Source organism: Melanaphis sacchari, unplaced genomic scaffold (genome assembly GCF_002803265.2).
Source record: "Melanaphis sacchari strain LSU unplaced genomic scaffold, SCAv2.0 Contig43_pilon_pilon, whole genome shotgun sequence".
Taxonomy (NCBI): Eukaryota; Metazoa; Arthropoda; class Insecta; order Hemiptera; family Aphididae; genus Melanaphis; species Melanaphis sacchari.
Window position 1 is genome coordinate 3,877,934 of NW_020271284.1, and position 20,437 is coordinate 3,898,370.

At 25.9% G+C, this 20,437-nt stretch overlaps 1 protein-coding gene across 1 annotated transcript in view; it reads right to left on the reverse strand.

The window, feature by feature from the left end:
* LOC112597717 overlaps positions 1 to 20,437 on the reverse strand; it is a 40,396-nt gene that overhangs the window by 11,387 nt on the left and 8,572 nt on the right. Inside the window, exons 2-4 of the mRNA XM_025343886.1 lie at positions 7,321 to 7,628; positions 4,522 to 4,678; positions 4,189 to 4,370 (exon numbers count right to left, since the gene is read on the reverse strand). Coding sequence (XP_025199671.1) covers positions 4,189 to 4,370; positions 4,522 to 4,678; positions 7,321 to 7,628 — 647 coding nt within the window. The remainder of the gene's footprint in view (positions 1 to 4,188; positions 4,371 to 4,521; positions 4,679 to 7,320; positions 7,629 to 20,437) is intronic.

Genomic DNA, 20,437 nt, shown 5'->3' on the forward strand with positions numbered 1-20,437 from the left:
ATTTTATTTCACTTTAATTTTTAGTATTTTGTCGACATTGTTATAGTTACTAATTTACTGTAAATGTTTACTTTTCGTGGATGTAATATTCTAAATAAATAAATATTAATCCTTTAGTTTTCAAAACTGTTTTTACTATACAATGATTTATCAATGAGTTTAAATTCATTATATCCATTACGGTTACCTACTCAATGACGTATACTAAACAACGGAGGGAGAATTTTGCTTTTCATTTGTACAATTTCGCATTATAGTTTTGGTTTGCCCACGGTTAGCAATCAAAATATATCCGAACTTGATATAAAGTAGAGTTAAAAAGTATGAAATGTTTTAAATGATAAATTATTTAGAGTTTATTTATATGGTGGCGCTATACAGAAGGGTACAGTGTTTAAAGGTATTAGTGTATCATTCGACGTGAACGGACTAAACGTTTAAGATACGTATTCTACCGATTAAAATCGAGTTTTTGTGGATACAAAACGGAATGTGCCGGGAATAAAAAATCTACATATTAGAAACACATATTTTTATTACAACAGGCTGACTTCCATGAGAATATTTTAATGTATCTACTTGTTGTTAAAGATATAGATCTTTATTTATATTTTTTTTTGAAATAATAATTTTAATAAAAAAGTAGATACGTAATAAATAAAAATATAATCGTCACTTGATATCGATATAAAATCATAATATGTATATTATACATACATATGTGTGTACTACAATAATAAAAGTAATGCGTTGTATATCCACATGACTTCGCTTTTATGAATATATTTACACAGAGTAAAATATTATATTTTATTTTGCATTTTAAAACGATTCTAAAACAAGGTGAGAATAATTATTTAGATAGACCTTTGAGAATTGTATTTATTTATTAATATGCTCTAATAACATAGTACATTAGTTTTATTGTTCTTATAAAACATAAGATTTTATCATTCTTAGCTATATTATTTTACGTCAAAGTTAATATACTGTTATTATGAAGTTCTGCGTATAATGTCTATAATAATAATTTTGTAATTTATGACCGAAAATAATATTGATAATAGTATACAGTTGATTGATCTTTACAGACCTTGGAATGAATAAGTTAAAAATGTATGAAAGTAAAATAAATTGATTTATTTTTTGTTTTCTATCAATTTATCATTAACTTCGTTTATATTTTTAATGAATTTTAATTAGTAATTTCAATAGCCTATTGGCTATTTCGATTAAATATTTGTTTTTTTATTTCTGTTATGATTTATTCAATGAAAACCATTTTACAGTTTATCACTTATAGCTCAGCTTAATAGTTAGTTTATAATTATTTGTAATCGCGATACTGTTTACTTAACCCTTAATTTAAAACATACTTTTTATCAATGTGCTAATAAATAAAAAATGTAAAAATCTTAACTAACAATTATTTATCAAAATGTCCATTATTTGTTAACGTAATAATTATTACTTACGTATGCACCTATATTAGTAATAAAGTTAATGTTTTTATCTTAACTTGACACAATTCCGTCACTATGTTTGATATATATAAAATAAAGACTTAATGTTTTTCTAATTGAAGATTTATAATTTTTGCATAGTAGCATTGTTTGTCATTGCAATATGATAAATTGACTAATGTCACACGTCTATGTAACCATGCAATAATAATTTACTATACATGCACTTGATAATCGATACATGATAAAAAGTTTGAGAACCTCTGCAATAGATCATTGTTCATTATTAGAGGGCATCACAACCGCTCGAACTATTTAATGCTATACTTTATAATATATCTTATTGGTTTACTGATTAAAACAGTAGACGCGTACCTAAAGCTATAGTTTTTTGGCAAAATCAATTTATATAACGTTCGTTCCCTGCAATAGCCAATAACTATATCTATCGGGTTTATTGAAATAAAATTCATCTGCCTAAAATGTATAACTTTGCCGTGCGTAGGTAATGATTTTTAAATTTATTCGAAAATTTGTATTATTATGTGCATGATGAATAATTATTACCGTTATGTATTATCCGATCGACTTGGTCGTTTCACAATACCACCCAACTACAACCAGCGGTGAATAAAATTCGTGTCGCCAAGATTTATGTCATAGAAACAACATAATATAGTTGGCTTAGCTATGTATTAGTTCATACTATATAGTATATACCTACCTAAAATATTGGGTAGGTACGGCCCACACGAGACCGCATCGTTATAAGAAGTTTTACTAGTTAAACGACTTTTTTTTTTAATTTTAACATATTTTTTGTTGAAATACTTATTTTACGATATTGTTTAAAAATTTAACCGATTAAACGTAGGTAAATACTATGATTATAATGGCTTAATACAAGGTATTCTAATATCTTATAGTGGACATATATGGCATACAATGAATCGGTTTTATAATTGGCATTTTGGCCGCATCAATATGCAATTGCTACTTTAGCAAAAATGTTTATTTTTATTTCAATCACAGCTACTAGAACTATGATATTATGATTATATAGATACACAGTATGACACTACATAGTAAATACTAAGTGTCTATTTCTACAATAATGACATATTTACAGTTTAGGAGTAAAAGCGCTACAAGCATAATATAATATTATCATTATAAAGAAAAACCGATTAGGTATCGATATAAACCAAAAATCAATTTATTTATTTTTATCATTGAAATAAATTGTCGTCGGCACAGTTATAGCGTAAGTATCGTATTTTATGTTAGAATAATAATAATTACCTATGGTCATGTTATTGTATTGTACGAGTATTATTATAATATTACCCTAAGTTTTTATTCTTCCGATCCTAATTTTATTATTTCATACAATATTTCTCATCGTCTATTCATAATTTTTGTTTTTATGTTCATTCGCTCTTTCACATTTTCAAGTTACCAATGTACTAAATTAATTTATGAGCCGCGTGTTGGTCATCTGCACGCATACAATACGTGCGCATTCAATAAAATGTGTATTATATGTATTGTATTAGGTACAGGTTTTCCACTATTCAATTACTTGTACACAAATCGGCACTGTTTATTATATACAGAGTGATTTACCAAGCATATAAGTGCCCATTTTTTTCTGTAGTTATAAATAAGTATAAATTTAAATATGCTTAAAGACTTCATATTTTTAAATTATTGAGATTTATTGTATTATTTAAGAAATTCCCTGTGGTGAAACAAATTTCTGATTTTTAATTGAGAGCACCCTTTACGTATTACTGCAAAATATTTAATGGAACATTTTTTGAAAATGTTGATGTATTTAATTAAACCTTGAACGAGTATTAATTTTTCAGTTATTTAAATGATTATATTAAGAAGAACATTCCTTCAAAATATTTTGAAAAAAATATAACTCTAACATCATTTGTTAAAACTGTTTTACTAACATATAAAATTTAAAAAATATATATTTTAAATAAAAAAAAAATAATATATGAATTTTAGTAATATTTAAAAATTTCAAAAAATTAAATTTTGAATAACTGCATTATTAAAGAAAAAAAGTAGATGAACATGCTTAGTGAATCGTCCTGTATAAATAGCATGTATTCATTATAAAGTAGGCTATATTACAGTAGAATGAATAATTTTATATATGTATTTATATTATACGAGTGTTATGTGAATTTTACATTACGCGCTGTATTGTTAAAATTTTCACATGAATTTTTTTTTACAAATCCTTTTAAAATTGCCTAATATATAATACCGTATCTGTAATTTAATCATATGTCTTTAAAAATTAAAATTTTTATGCTTTATTTTATGTTATATTTACAGATAAAATAATAATAGTTATTGAAATCCGATAATTCTATGACTGAAATTTTTTTTTGCTTGAAGTCTTTTTTTTTAAATTTAATACACTATGTTAACTATCAACCCCCTCATCTAGTCTCATACATAGGTTTCGGGGATCAGATCAGTAGAAATATGTTATAATTATGATGGTAAGTAAAATATAAAGTATAATTTTTAAGTTTTAAAAATAAAAGAAAATTTATGAATTCGGTACCAGGCTCAATAAAATTTAAAATTCCGTTTTCATGTGTGTCGATAGCGAGTGATACGACTATATTTATGTAGTCTTTTATATAATTATTTTATGTATATATATATTTGCACGTATTTATGAGGAGTGACTTACGATTCCGTTGCCGTTGGCGTCCCAGAGTATCGCATTTCCATCTCTCCTAGCCGGACTAGAGAGGTACAGGAAAAACGTGTCGGCGCACCGTGAAGCGCTACAAACGCCTTTGATGTATCTGCGTATGTTCAACTTGTCGGCCGGTTCAACATTATTAACTGTCGTCGAACTGACGGTGCCGTCTGAAAATATAAAGGACAAGGAGAATGTTGTAAGTACAATACGAGAGAAATTATATTTACTTATTGTACAAAGAACGGTAGTTACATTTTCATATTATATTATTATGATATACTTCATAAATTTGGATAATACAATAAAATAGGCACTCACCGTCGTCCATACTCATATTTATGCCATTTGCGAAAAACGTTCGAATGTTGTTCTCGGCGTATCCCCAGGAAATGAGTCGGTCTTTCAACGACATCAAGTCATTCATTGTTACAAAATCGGCCATGTTCCGGCTCCAACCACCAAACAACATTACAGCCTTCAAAAAATAAAATATTATGTAATTTTGGTTATATTGATACAATTTAATGATTAGGTTGTTATTCGTTAATTATTTTAAATAAAACAATCGTACTCGTAAACGTATTACCGAATACGATCGCTCGGTTCGTTATTTCTATGCTTCATATTTCTAATATATTTTATCATAATCTTTAAGCTCAAAGGCTGTTTTTGGAGGTCGAAATATTAACTTTAATCAGTGGGCGGATTTGGGGTGGTCGGATTCTTAAGATTTAAGACCGTAGATAAGAAAATTTGAGGTAGGTAATACTGTAATAGACTAATAACTTATAAAATAGATATTACATTTAATTTACGGTACAATTTATTCATAAAAGAGTAGGTTACTATGGAATACTTTACTTGGCACTTCTAACCATAATCCATGATAAACAACAGTGAGTTATATTATGCTTTTAAGTTCTAGTTATGTGTAGGTAATTAGTATCCACTATTGCATATATCCTATTTAGTTTACATTCAGCACATTCTTTGATCTAATATTTTTAGAAGCGTAGAGATATTGATATTTTTTATCATATTCAAGTTAAGTGCTATTTATATAGTCGAAACAGAGCGATTAAGTGCAACGGAGTATTGAAACAAGTAGTTAAAAAAATTATTTATATACCATTTTAACTTTACTATTTATGAGTGAGTGGATCTATTCAAATTCTTCAAAAATGTTCTGTTATTACTTAAATTTAATCGAATGATAATTTTCAGTCAGAAAAAAAATACTAAAATTAGAAGATATCCAAGTATAAAAAAATTCCTGGGCTTCCCTCAACCAAAAAAAAATTCTACAGTTAATAGGCAAATAATACAATGATTCTTCTTCCGGTAAGAAACCTGATTCCTAGGAATAGACTCCAAAACACGTGAGTGATTTTAATAACAATACTCATTGGTCCGTTGTATGTGTTCAAGGCATATTTATACGTACGTATATGGTTTATTTATACAGAAAAATTGCAACAACATATGCAGCGTTTACACAATATTATACGTCAATACATATGTATATATGTATATATATAAATAAAAAATGTTTACCGGGCACATTTTTCATCATAATGGACTATAAAATTAGAGTATGATTTGTATGCAAATATTATATAAAATAAATAATTTTAGAATACTCTTAGTCTTTTATTACTATATTAGTAATTTATTTGTCCCATATTATTTATTCATAACTATAAAAATAATTTTAATTTTAATATGCTTAATAATTAAATAAGTATAAACAAATCAAAAAAATATCGAAAATCTAATATTTATATGTTTGTATTTAATTATAAACTTAGATAATAAAATCTGCGTATAATTAATAATTTAGTTGATATATCTTATCTTCGTTCCGTATATTATAATTTTTTTTAATTTGAATTAACCCTTGATAGCAAAGGCTATTGTGATTTATAAAATAAACTTACAGTGCATTAGTATAGTTACAATTATTGAGGATAATAAATCATTTTCAACAATTAATTAAATTATTTTACTGTTAATTTATTAGTTTTGATGAAAATTTGAAGTCCACTATTGATTTAGTTGAGATCGGGGAATTTTTAAGTGATGTGAATATGTATTCCGATATGTTAGCCTGTTTCCTGAATTTCTTGTAAGTGAGGCGTTCTACTAGAGTACGTTTAATAGTTAGTTAAGGCGTATATCAATTGCGCCAAAATGACCTTTTTACCAATTTGTAAAAATATTATAACAATATTTGTACAATATTGTGCTGTATATTAATTATCAACTTCGCCAATTTTTTTTACATATTGATTCCGTTAACTATCGACTTCACCGAACTTTTTTACTTATTGATTGTAACGCGAGTTTAAAAAATTCTGTGATTATCTATTTTTATGTGATAATTATATTGATGAAACATCAAAGTTTAATCCAAAAATTTGGGCATTGTCTTTAAATTTTTTAGAACGTACAACTAACAGTTGTGAATAGCTCCATTCAAAACTTAACACGCAATTCATCAAAGCATATCCAAGTTTATTTTTGTTTTGAATATAACATACACTACAGAGAAGACAAAATATAATATTCGAGCATGAGATCAAACAATAATAATAAAAAAATACTATTACCATAACCCTACTTTATTTTTTCTTTTTTTTTTAAAATAAAAATTATTGAAAAGCATAATATTAACACAAAAATAGACATTACGTTAGAGAATAAACCAAAATAAATTTAATTAAGAATCAAAATACATCCTTTTATTCCTATACCGTACACAAAATATGATTTAAAAATTTATCTAATCGTGAATAAAAGGCTGATAAAAGATATCGCGCAAAAAATGGCTCTTGAGAACATTTTATTGGATGAAAAAAAATCACAGAAATCTGTAGATAAATAGGCCTTATGACTAACAGAGAGTAATTAATAATTAATAATTATTCATCGTGAAAATAATTTTAAATATATTTATTCAAATTTTTTGTTGGAGGCTTTAAGGATGTATAATTTTTGATAAACTTAAAAATCGATTAGAAAACTTTTTTTTCATTTAGAGTACTGTTGTGGATTAACAATTGTAATATACCAAGATTATTATACTTAATAAAATTTATATTAATCTATATAATTCACCTGATTGACCGGCTTTTGTGCTGAACACTTGTAGTTGCCTCTTGTGCATCCCCTATTGTTAGTCTTTAAGTGGTTACATTCATCGGATAGCTCAGCGCCATCGTCGCGGATTCGCGGACAGTTCATCAAGAACGTGTCCTTGCTATCTACGCACACAAGTAAGTTGTCGGCCTGCAAACGATCACTCTTAGTCGGCACCACCATCGGCAAGAACTTGACCTGACAGTCCCACGACGACGTCATTGGACGCTCGTTGCACCAACGACTGCGCACCATTTGTATGCATGCCGTGGTGTTATCGCTCAGCGCTAAATGGGATTGAAAAAATAAAAATCAACACAAGTCACGGTGGATCGTTATAATTGTATTCATATATATTAAGTCAATATGTTATCACTTTTTAAACTTAATTGAGAAAATTGATGATTAAGTTTAATTACATGGTATTGTCTGAATCTTAATAGATATAGGTAATTGTATTGTTTCACTTTTTCACTTAACTTATTGTCGTTTTAAGGACGCATAAGTAATACATAAAAAGTAATTTTGCTTTTTAGGGTGAAGTGGTACAGGTTGTTAGGTTGGGATAGGTCCAACATGTCATTGAGTAAAATAACCGTTTGTGAGTAATTTTTGTTAATTGTATTATTGATGATATGTATAATAAATTAAATAACATTATATTGAAATAAACTTGAGTAATTAGCCTTGATGAGAATTGTCATCCATATATAAAAGCAATATTAATTAAGATAATCTTTAGTTGAGTTCTAAATTTAAAAAATGACATGAGTTAGTTCCATAGACGCAAATAGCGGGGGGGGGCTTACCCCCAAATATTAAAGACTATCGTCTGTCAGTCAATATTGTTATGTATTATAATTATAAGGTTTTATGGATGGATTTTGATTTTAGCCCCCCCCCTCCCAAACTTCAAACACTATTTGCGCCTATGATTAGTTCCTGACATATTTTATAGAGTTTATGAGTTAACTCTGAACAAATTTATTTGGGAAAATAGTTTAGGTCGGTTCATCCTATTAGCGTTATCTAGGATAACCAGTAACCACATTTTAGTCTTAAATGTTTGTGTTTTTTTTTTTTTTTTTTGCTACTTGATTCATAAAATTATTACTAAGTTATTTTTTATTTCATAATATTTACTTTAATACATAGTTAATTTTTTTTATCCATGATTAATATTTTATATAGGTACATTAAATATTTAACAACACTAAGTCTATAAAAATTAGGTATTACGACAACCACCTGTTATGATTGTGGGTAAAATTCGACCATTCGAGTATTATCAAGCTACTACGTGGATTAAACTCTTATTTTTCCATTAATTCTGTTCATGTACATTTTACATTTTCCTTTATATATGCAATAACTTTATTCATTATAATTATGAAAGTTATTTCATGGTTGCGTAATTTGAAGAATTGGCTGTTTATTCTTATATTACTTATTGGAATTTTGTAAAACATTCGTATCGATTATATCACTACCTACGCGTTAATACACAAGGCACAAGTTACAAAATATTGTTGATATAGTTTGAAAAAAATATACCTGAAAAATATATTTTTTCGGAAATTCATAATCTGGTTTTTAGTGTATGTAATAATACCTATATATTATATGGTTGTCAGTAATTGCAATACTTGATTTCAGTGATTTCTAACGTATAGATTAAATCTTGGATTTTTATAGGAACATAAACTGTTCCCGGAGTTTTCGTGTCGATAAATGAACTATAATCATGTTATACTAAAATAGAGTTTTATTACTCTTGATTATATAACGTATAAACTTATATATTATATAATATATAAATAACATTGATTTTATACCTAGACCAATAGACCATATATTAATTTATTACGTTAGCCGTCGTAATTCAAAGAAAATTTGTGAAAAACACAAACAGAGATATAGTACGTATATGGTGATTTTATAGTAAGTGAAAATTCACCAACTAAATACGAAATCACATCAGAAAATCAGAACACGATAAAGGACGATTATGGTTCCAACCAAATTTAACAGTAGTAGGACACTTTGTACGGTCACCCAGAAAAAATGAAAACCGCGGACAGTTTGTACTATTTTAGAAAGTAATTAAATGTATATGGCGGACAGTTTTATACTATTTCATAAATTAATAAAATGTACATGACGGACAGTTTGTACTGTTTCAAGTAAAAAAAAAAAATGTTAATCATTATTTTCACGAAGTACAGACAGAAGAATTTGATTTGTTGATTTTCTACTATTAACAGATTGACTTTTCATATTAGTTAGAGCAAGGTTTTTCAGCTTCGATATTTTATCACTGGAATCGTGGTTATGATCAGTCCATTTTGTAAATAATTCATACAATGACCAAAACATATGAAAGTATTTAAAAAAAATATGATAATATTATGATTTAGGTATTATGAAAATATGATTTATGGCTTATAACAGTTATAACTCACCGGTTCATAAAAATTTATATTAACTTTCTCCGTAGGCTTTTGAACACTTCCAACGTATATTGGATTTGTTTTTTCTTAAAATTTTATATTTATACCCATTTTTAAATTTAGTTTAGTTGTTTGGTTTTTATTCATTTTATATTATTTTAGAGTGAATAGGTTATGTAATACTTCTAATACTATAACACCATACACATGTCTTATACTGATTTCGATCATGATTCGCAATCCAAAATTTTAAGCAATTTAATTTTATCTTATCTTTAAAATATAATTCCCGGTTTATTTATACCGTAAAAAACGTCTACGATCAAATTTTACCAATTTATTATCACCGTACAAAGTGTCCGTGATTGATTTGTACCAATTATCATCGTACAAAGTGTTTGCGATATGCAACTCAAACAATAGATAGTACAAATTGTCCGTTTACCAATTTAACGGGTCTGCCGTGGTAGCATAACGTTGGAAACAGCTCATTAGTCATAATAGTTGTAATTTAATGTATTAAACAGCTATATGGTCAAAAGCTACTATGTATTAGGTTGTTAACGATTTTTTGGTATGTATACAAGTACAGACTATAAGACGCATATTGATAATATATATGTAGGTATATACATTACATGCGTCGTACGCTTATTTTATTATAGCTATAAAAAAATAACAACGCCTCCTCATGATCTCATGTAAACATAACACTGTTACTTGTATATATTTACGCTCATATTGGTATATACCTGATCTGTGGTCGATACTGCGACGCGTGTTCTGACCGCTTGTCGCCACTGGTGGTGTCCGACCGCCATCGGCCGTCTAGATGATGTATAATAATATAGCAACTACAATATTTTAATAATATTGTACCTATAGGTATATTTTATTGTTTTCTAACTGTCATATAGGTGTATCGTCAATAGGTTTGCTCGTTGAAAAAACAAAAATTATCGTTTAATAATTGAAACCATAATAAAATCATATCGGACATATATCGAAACGATAAATTCAAATAGATTTTTAACTAATAAAACATAATAATTTTTTTTAGAGTTTATCGTTTAATAAATTAGAGGCGATGATTAAAAGATAAACGAGTAGAATAACGAATAATATCGCAAAATCTGATTATTTATATAATCGAAATAGAGTTATGTTGTATATGCCATAGTTAATTATATTTTGAAATAAAACCTGTACCATGTGGTATTGGAAAATAAAAACTTGTAAATGATTATTGATATTTATTAAAACTTGAAAAGCTGTTTGAGTTTTGAGCAATAATACAATAATTGGAGCAGTAAGAACTGTCTAAAAATTAATTTATATAACTAATTGCATAGTTTCAACTTTCAAACAATTGAATGTTGAGTTAATATTTATAAATCTTAAAAAAATAATTTTTTTAAATAGCTACATTTTTCTTAATCATGAAAAATGATAGTTATTCATTATTTAGAAAATATTAATGAATTATTATAGTGTGTGATAAACTAAATTAAGATTTAATTGTAATTTGCCAAGTCTTAGTGGCTCTTTACTTTAATATCCAGAAATATGCGAAAAACATTTTAAATGTAATTTTAGTCATAATTACATAGATAGCAGATCATTTATACAAGATTCGTTTAAACTGTTTATGCTGTCAAATACATTTATATATCATAGTGATGATCACTATGATGGACTTGTGTTCCAAAGTAGCAAAGAGTATGATAAAAACCCTTGATCGATGAAGCAACATTTGAAAATCTGATCAGTTTATGCCAGATCATATCCTACTATGGCTAACAATTTAATTTTAAAACAATTATTTCATAAAGTAGTTCGATCTGTCCTTTTGAATTACTGATATTCGAAATTCTGAACTCAAAACTAGCAATAATAATTCAATAATTATGGTAAACATAAATGATAAAAGTCAAATATAAAAAAAAAGTTAGTTACAGTAAGATATAATATTTGGCTATCTATTAAGCATATGGTACTATGAAATATACACATGTATTGTACTTCTAATTTTGTTTGTAGATAGATAACCAAAAATAAATTGTAACATGACGTTTAATAATACATAGTAAAATCAACCTTATTCCACGGATATAATATAGCTAGTATAATACCTATATTATTATTTTCAATAATTTATAGCAAATAAAGTATCAAAATATTATATCATATAAATTGTTATTACCTTCTATTATTCATTAAAGGTTTCAATGAGCTATAATTAATTTAATAATAATTATAAATCGTATAAAAGTCATTAATATAATTGCATATAATATTATCTTTATACCATTATACTAAGAGAAAATGGGCTGATAAAAATGTTTACTGCATTTGACCTGCCAAATTCTGTAGTACACGTTTATGATCATTGATCCTAATAATTTAATGACCGAGTAGTAGTTTAAAGCCGATAGATAAATTAGAGAAAAACTATGAATAAAAATAATTTTTTTAAAGCATAATATCTATCACCTGAAATGTATATTGTTAATTTTGCGTAAATTATATGTATAATTATTGCCGGATAATTTATGGGTCAATAGATTTTATGTGACATAAAATTCATCTGATATTTTTCAATTAATTTCATTTAAAATGATAATAATTGAATATGAATTGGTAAAGTTATTGAATATATTCTTGTCTAGACATCAAATATATCCATAAAATTATTTAATTAAACTGTTGACCTTTTGCGCGTTCTAAATATTATTTTTACATCGTTTAATGTTTATATTATGGGTAGAATACGGCACTTATCGGCGGTACCTTTTCGTAAAACTATTCCATACGTTTAATTTATTTTATTTTATAACAAATTTTACAATTGATTTTCTTAAATATAATAAGTGTATCTATAAAGGTTCCGTAAAATGTACAACAGCCAATTGTGTAGCTATATTGCTGACTAGTGTCTATTGACCAGCAAACACAAATAATAATTTAAAATAATTTTAATGGAGATATTAGTATACAGTCGAAACCATAATAAAAATGTGATGAAGAGGTAAGTATTCATAAAATTAACTCTATCCGATTTAAAATGTATTTAAGCTTCAAATAAAATATAAGATAGATATATAAAATATATTTAATTTTCAATTATCAATCATTTTTAATTATTATTTCACTCCAATTCTACCAACATTTTTCATTTATTTTTTTTATTTTTCTTATAACTTTTATTTAAAATATTCAATTTGTAATTATATTAACAATACGTTTTTGCATTTTCAACTAAATTACATTTAAAATTTGTTTGAATAATTTTTTTAATGATTATTTCTAATTACATTATTATGAAACTGATTACTGAGAGAGTAAAATAGAAATTAATTAAATTTATCTATATAATATAATATAGTTATATATCTTTTAAGTTGACAGAATTATTATTTTAAAAATAATAAAATTATAAATTTGACTAAGTTAGAATTTAATTTAGTACGCAATATTGTCACATTGGAGAAATCTCTTTGTTATTTGATAAGTAATATACACACTTAATCGTACTCTTAAGAAGTTAAATCGTATTTAATAATTGTTAGTTGTATTATTTAATATAATATTATCTGGACAATGAAATGTTTTTAAAAATTAAATTAATCCATCAACATTACAAAAGTGCTATCTAAAAATTGCTAATGAAACATTTCTTATATTTAAAGTAAATTAATAAATAATTATATATATTTTGATTTGTGTAGAATAAATGTAGTTATTTACACACGGTTTTATAATATGTGATAAATATGTTCAGTGTACCTACTTATGTAGGACATAGGTAGGAGTAGCTACACGTATGTTTTTATTTCGTCAATAATGTTTAATTATTATTATTGCTATGAAATCAGATTGCATTACAATAAGTCTTATGAAATATGATTACTTAAAAATAGAGATTTAAAATTTACCTAAAATCTGTAAATTTGGTAAATTTTGAAAATTTTTGTATATCACCTTAGGAACATCCTTAAAAACTCTTCACTTTCACTTTTTCATGAACTTATAACTATTGTATTGCTTATTTTTAACTTCTATAAAATACTTCTTTTTAATTGATTGCAGTTTCATTTCAACTTTTTTAATAACACAAATTAAATAAAAATTAAACTACTCAGCAAACCTAAAATTAATAAGTTTTTAATAATAAAAGTTGATAATAGTATCTACATTCATGAATTATGATACCGTCATAGTCCATAGATCTTGATATTAATAAAATCAAATTTATTAATTGCACAGTTGTAAGTAAAGATTATAATATTATGTCTACAGCCGTGCTTTAAATAGTGATAATAATTTATGGAATGATTTGTTATGTAATACATTATCAGTAGTTGTGGGTATGTTGAACGTTTGACGTTTGAGTTACATAATATAAATTATAAGCTATTTCATTTTATTGATATGTTAAGAATATTTATTTCGTTAAGACGTTTAATTTAAGGTGACACATACTAATTTTTTTTGGTAAAATAATATTTACCTGTATAAAAATAATTGGTAAATTTATTGGTAATTTACCTTACCGGTAAATTAACGCGGTGAAAATTTACCGAACTTACACCTCTACTTAAAAATGTTTAGAATTAAAATAATTATGTTTTTACCAATATTATTATATTTACATAGTGTTAAATTATTCAGGCGTTTGATACCAATAGTTTATTAAATGTATATTATGTTGCCTATCAAAATCTCGTAATATTTTTTTTTTAGGTACTTGATAAAAAAATACATTGAACTGATGCAGTGATGCATGTCGCAATTTGCAAAAGTATTTAAACATAATAATATTAAAAAAAAAAATATTTATTTTATTGTAAGGATTATTAATCATGGCAAGCGTAAATTATTCTTAACTACATAAAACTATTAATCGTAAGTAGAGATGTAAATTTTATTGGTTAAAAATGTTAAGTAAATTTAGATTAATATTTACGTATTAACTCAATGACGAAGTTCCGTCGCTGGATAGTCCTTTTTCTCAAATCATTTATTTGTCAAAATTTTATATATTATCTATTCGTCTTATTGTATCTTTTGAGTACAGATTGTTAGATTTCTAACAAATATATATATATAGTAAAAAAAATATAATAATAATTGTATATCTACAATAAATTCAGTAGATTGGTAAATGTTTTAAATCTTTTTTTATTGTATCATTTTATCAATCTAATAACCTTTTTCTAAAATAGTCTACGCCCGATAATAATTAATGGTTATGTAGCTTATAATAAATTAACATCATTAGTGATAATATTTGTAATACCTACTAATAAAAACAAAATAACCATAATTATTATTAATAAAAGAAAAAGTGAATATAAAACTAACATGAAGTGTTTTATAAATGTTTAAATGCAATATAAAATAATAAATTGAATATAAGAAATATAAATGTATAACAATAAAAAATATATTATAAATATTTTTTTTAACATTTATTAGAATATATATATATATATATTAGATTACAATAAGTATAAGATCGTAGAAAAAAGGAAAAATAATTCACATGATAAAAACTTGAGGAGAGTAATAATTACCCGGCAGTAATACTCAATTCTATAAATAACATAGAATTAAATATACGTATTTTAAAATGTTTAAAATTTCTCAAATGATTAAATATGATTTATTTATACATTTGTATGTATAATCTTATTAATTTAATAGTCTTCTGAAATATTACATTAATTGGTGTCTAAATAATTATAGTACGTAGGTATGCTTGTAAAAATAGTTAAAACGAGGAGGGTCACTCGAGTTTAATAACGGTAAAAAACCTCTGTAAAATGAACGGAAATTTACCTTTACCAAGCTCTCACTTTTAACCGCATGATTATTAAATAGATATATGTATAACATATCACATATCACACAACCTATAACCTATAGTAAAAAATCAAATAATGAACGACGTAGTTCGCTTTAATTTTGTTCACTAACAATTGTATACATTTTTAAAACTTAAATAAAACTAATAAAATAAGATAATTTTGATTTTATAATGTTTTAAACTTCAAAAATTAGTTCTTGCTTCTAGAGATTATAACTCAAAATTTTCTGACAGGGATTTGTTGTAACGTGTGAATATCAGTTTAAAAGAGAAAGGTTAACAAATTTATTATTAATTACGTATATAGTTAATTTTGATTTTAAAATCAGAAAATTGTTTTGATTATTTCAATGATAGCTTAAAATTTTCAATACATAATTTAAATATTTTGTATCATTATATTGTTATATTATAAAAAATAGTTACGTTACTTCATAACTTTTTCGGTAAAAATATTGAACGATTAAAACAGTTTATTTTATCGATTAAATTTACTAGGTGGCAATATGTATTATAAGCAATATAATTAACTATACTTAGTAGAATATATTGCATTATTTCGAAATTATAAACAAATTTGACAAAATAAATAATTTGCGAAGAAATTTCTTGATTAAAAGTAGGTTGACCGCAGTGGTAAAATTGTATAAATTTTAATTAAAATAATATTTTTTAGTTGAATTAAAACTATGCTTTATATATGTGCTCCATATACCTAGTTATTATTTTTTTTAGATCTAAAGACCTATATTGTATGGGGAATAGAAAAAAGCTTGATGAAAAAGTTCATAAAACTTAAAATTCGGAATATTTAAAAAAAAACTTTCGTCAAAGTGATAATGATTACTATGAAAAATGTACACGGATAACTAGTTGCTGGATTACCCAGTAAAATATGATATAAAAATTTTAAAATAAGAAAATTGTATCATAGATAGTGCTATTATCACGCACGTGTGATATAATATCTACGTGCTGTGGGAAGAACGCGTGAACTTGTATATAATATTATATAGAAGTAATCAGTTCTGATACGGACGTCGTGCGTGGAGATTATTTTACAGACTGTCCATTATACATTAATACCAGCATAAAGGGCAGTGCATAATATTATAAAATTATAAATAGTTTATTTTGAACATCTGTGCGCGCTCCGTGTATTGTGTCATGTTATATATTACGGCGGTATTATATACATTTATCTATACACAGTATATTATTAGGTAGCATATTACGATATATATTATACCTGTTATATTATAATACACTGGAGAAGGAAAAGGTCTTATGTGTTATTATTATCATTATTAAAATATTATTATGGGCGCGAATGCGCGACAAGGCGGCAGGTGATTTTCGTGACGTCATCTGATCCGCGCCGTCTCCACCACCGACTATATAATATTATAGCTTCTGTCGGCGGCGAGGATCAAAGAAGCGGCATCTTATCGAGTTCAAAAGAAATTACACGCTAAACAATTAGAGTACTCTTCGTACATAGATAATATATTATAAGCCCCACCTTTGTATTATTTCAAGGGTAACCGAACTGGTTTTTATTATTATAATCATCATCATCATTATCATCATCATCATCATCACCACCATCATCGTCTCCGTTGTCGTTCCTCTCGTATAGGGCTCAGAGTCCTCTCTAAGGGGTAAGAAGCAGGAGAAAGATGAATTTCTTTGGACAAACTATAAAAAAATAACATAGCATCCTATACAAATCAAAGATTGTTTCTGCATGATAGTTACGATAGCGAACAGTTCCTGGAAAAATAGCATAACGGATATCGCAATTTATCAACGACAACGGAAGTCAATACGTGACAAGAAAATTGTTGAAGATTTTACCGAGAATTTTATGTATTTTTCAACATGTTTTAAGTATTTACTTTTGGAATTTAACTATTGATGATTTTCGCAATACAACTAGACCCGAGTAGACGTTGATGAGGAAATTATCATATATATTTTTAATTTTTATTTATAATCATTGATTTTTAATAACACATTTGTTAGTAGTGCATAAATAATAGCAAAACTAGTATTTCTAATCATGCCATTATTTATTTAATCACAATTTCAGTTTTAATTCTAAAAATGGTAAAGAAAATATCGACTTTTAAAAACATTTATATAAATAAATAAAAAAATAGTTCACAACTATAGTATAAAATGTACAAGATAAACCCGCTGTAATTTACCAAAACATTAAAAATCGAATTTACTGCTAATGATAAACGTTGGATTGATTATCCTTATGACTCCACTCTTATGTAATGAGCTTTTGACCACCGCGTAGTAGTAAACTATCATGGCGTAAAAATATTTTTTTATTTTTTTTTGACTGAAAACTTAAGGTGATGTGTACTAAAGTGGATCGTACAACAATACAACAGTATAACATCATAAAAACTACAACAGCAATAGTTTTTTCAACCTCTAAATTAATTTTCAACTTATGTACCTACTTACATATCTTAAAATTTATTATATTCTTTTACGGGCTACATGTTATATAATTATTATGTTATATTAAAATACAATTATTAAACATTTATTTTTGGAAAATATTTTTAGTGAATTTTTGCAATTTGTTTGCCGCCTATACGTATACTACATCAATGTTTTACCATATAGTAACTATATATTAAATAAGTACTAGGTAGTTTATTTTTTCTAGTTACTAGTGAATCGTTTTGAATTACTAGAATAATAGGATAATTACGTGAAAGATTTAACGAATAAATGATTGCGCATTTGCGCGTTGAGGATGATAATATTATAATTTATGAAGTTATAGTAAATACTACACTGAAACAGTATCTGTCCAGTTTTTCGATCTATAGCGTAGTTTTAAAAACCCTGCTGGAAAAAGAAGACATTAATTCATTTGGATAATATTTTTCTCAATTGGAATATGCAGTATAAGCCTGTAATATTATAATACGATACGTACCTATGTCCTATACGTATAATGTGTAAAAATTTAGAATAATCGTAAAGTTCTATGTGTTAAGCCGTGGTGATTAAGGCAATAAATAAATAATATATACTCATAACATGATTAAAATGGAATGTGGTGTATCTGTAATATTAACTATGTTTAATTTCAGGAAATTATGATACACACCGACTGTATTATATAATAAATTATGAATTTCATCGTCGACGATATTTCCATTGTACGTATATAATACTTTGCGTGACAATGACCAAACCAAATAAAATTTATGTTTTTTTATACACTACACAGTATATAGTATACACATACAATATAGGTACCTAATACAATATTATTACTTATTACTAATAATACGATACACAATGCTTAATATCTATTCAAATAATTATATAAAGCTGAAGGTACCTACATATATTTGAAGATTTGAACGCGCTATAATTATAGAAACTACTTGACCGATTTCAATAATAATTATACAAATAAACTCACCGAATTTATTTTAACCTTTATAGGTTTCTACAAGATAACTCGCTCATAAATTCTATTTTGACTCACACATATAGAATAATTTTTTGTTTTCATAATTGATATATATATTTGGTAAAAGACTTTAACTATAGAGGTTTTTAGCCTTCATTAACTTTTCATAATATATTATAAAGTTGCCATTGGTTTCGAAAATAAAATTGAAAAATAAATATATCTTGTATAGACTAACCGAACTATTAAGTATTGTTATGGATTTTTTTTTAAATAAAATAAAATATTATTTAATTTCTTGTTTGTTATTTAAATTTACAACAAAAATAAATATCCATATGTTTATAGTTTATAGTTTGAAAAATGACTTGACTAATTTGTCATAAGTTCTTGAGATTTTTTTAGGTGAGTTTACATTATATTTTTCTGTAAAAAAAAATTTAAAACTTAGTTTGAACCATGTTCGAAGATAAACAATATGTTCAAATGTTAATCAAACCTCAAAAAAATTAGTTTAAAATGTAAGGTACATCGATGTCGATTTGCTTGTGAACTGAGTAAGGTACACTTTAACTGAGATACATTGGTATAGCGTACGAAAGTCAAGTAAAGTCAGATTACACCATTACACGGTTATAGTATAATATAAAATGAGATATTTTATATACTGAGGCAAGTGGACTCTAATCGGGGATTAATGAAGAGGAATAGGAGATCAAACTGGGATTTAAAAAATCTGTATAAGCTCTTAGTGTAATTTTTGTTTATACTTTTTTAAACAGCTATTATAAATCACAACTATTATTCAAAATGATCGAAATTAATTTATGCAAAAGTCCTGATTTTCCATCTACAGCGGTTGATAATATGAAGTTATGATGGCGACTAGAAGGTACAATAAATATCTATTTATCAATAAAAATCAGATGTCTTATATACCTAATATTATAACATTCAAACGATTATTATTATAATTATTTTATTTTTTTACGCTGCATGTATTTTATTTGTACACTTCATAATTTATTAAAAACAAATTGTCGTTCTAGATGCCACATTGCCACGTATTTGTAGCAATTAACATTCGGTAATTGACTCCCATTAAAAACGATCATAATTTGTGACTGCTGCCTGGAAAGTTTCTATTATTATACTATAGTGACAACAACCTTGAAGAGTACACACCACACACAAACTCTATATTTGTACACGATACATTGATACAATACAAAATATTACGACTGTAATGTCGTGCAGTATGGTAGGCTGTAGTAGTTAGGACTTACTGAGAAAATTGCGTTATACATATCAGAACGACATTTTATT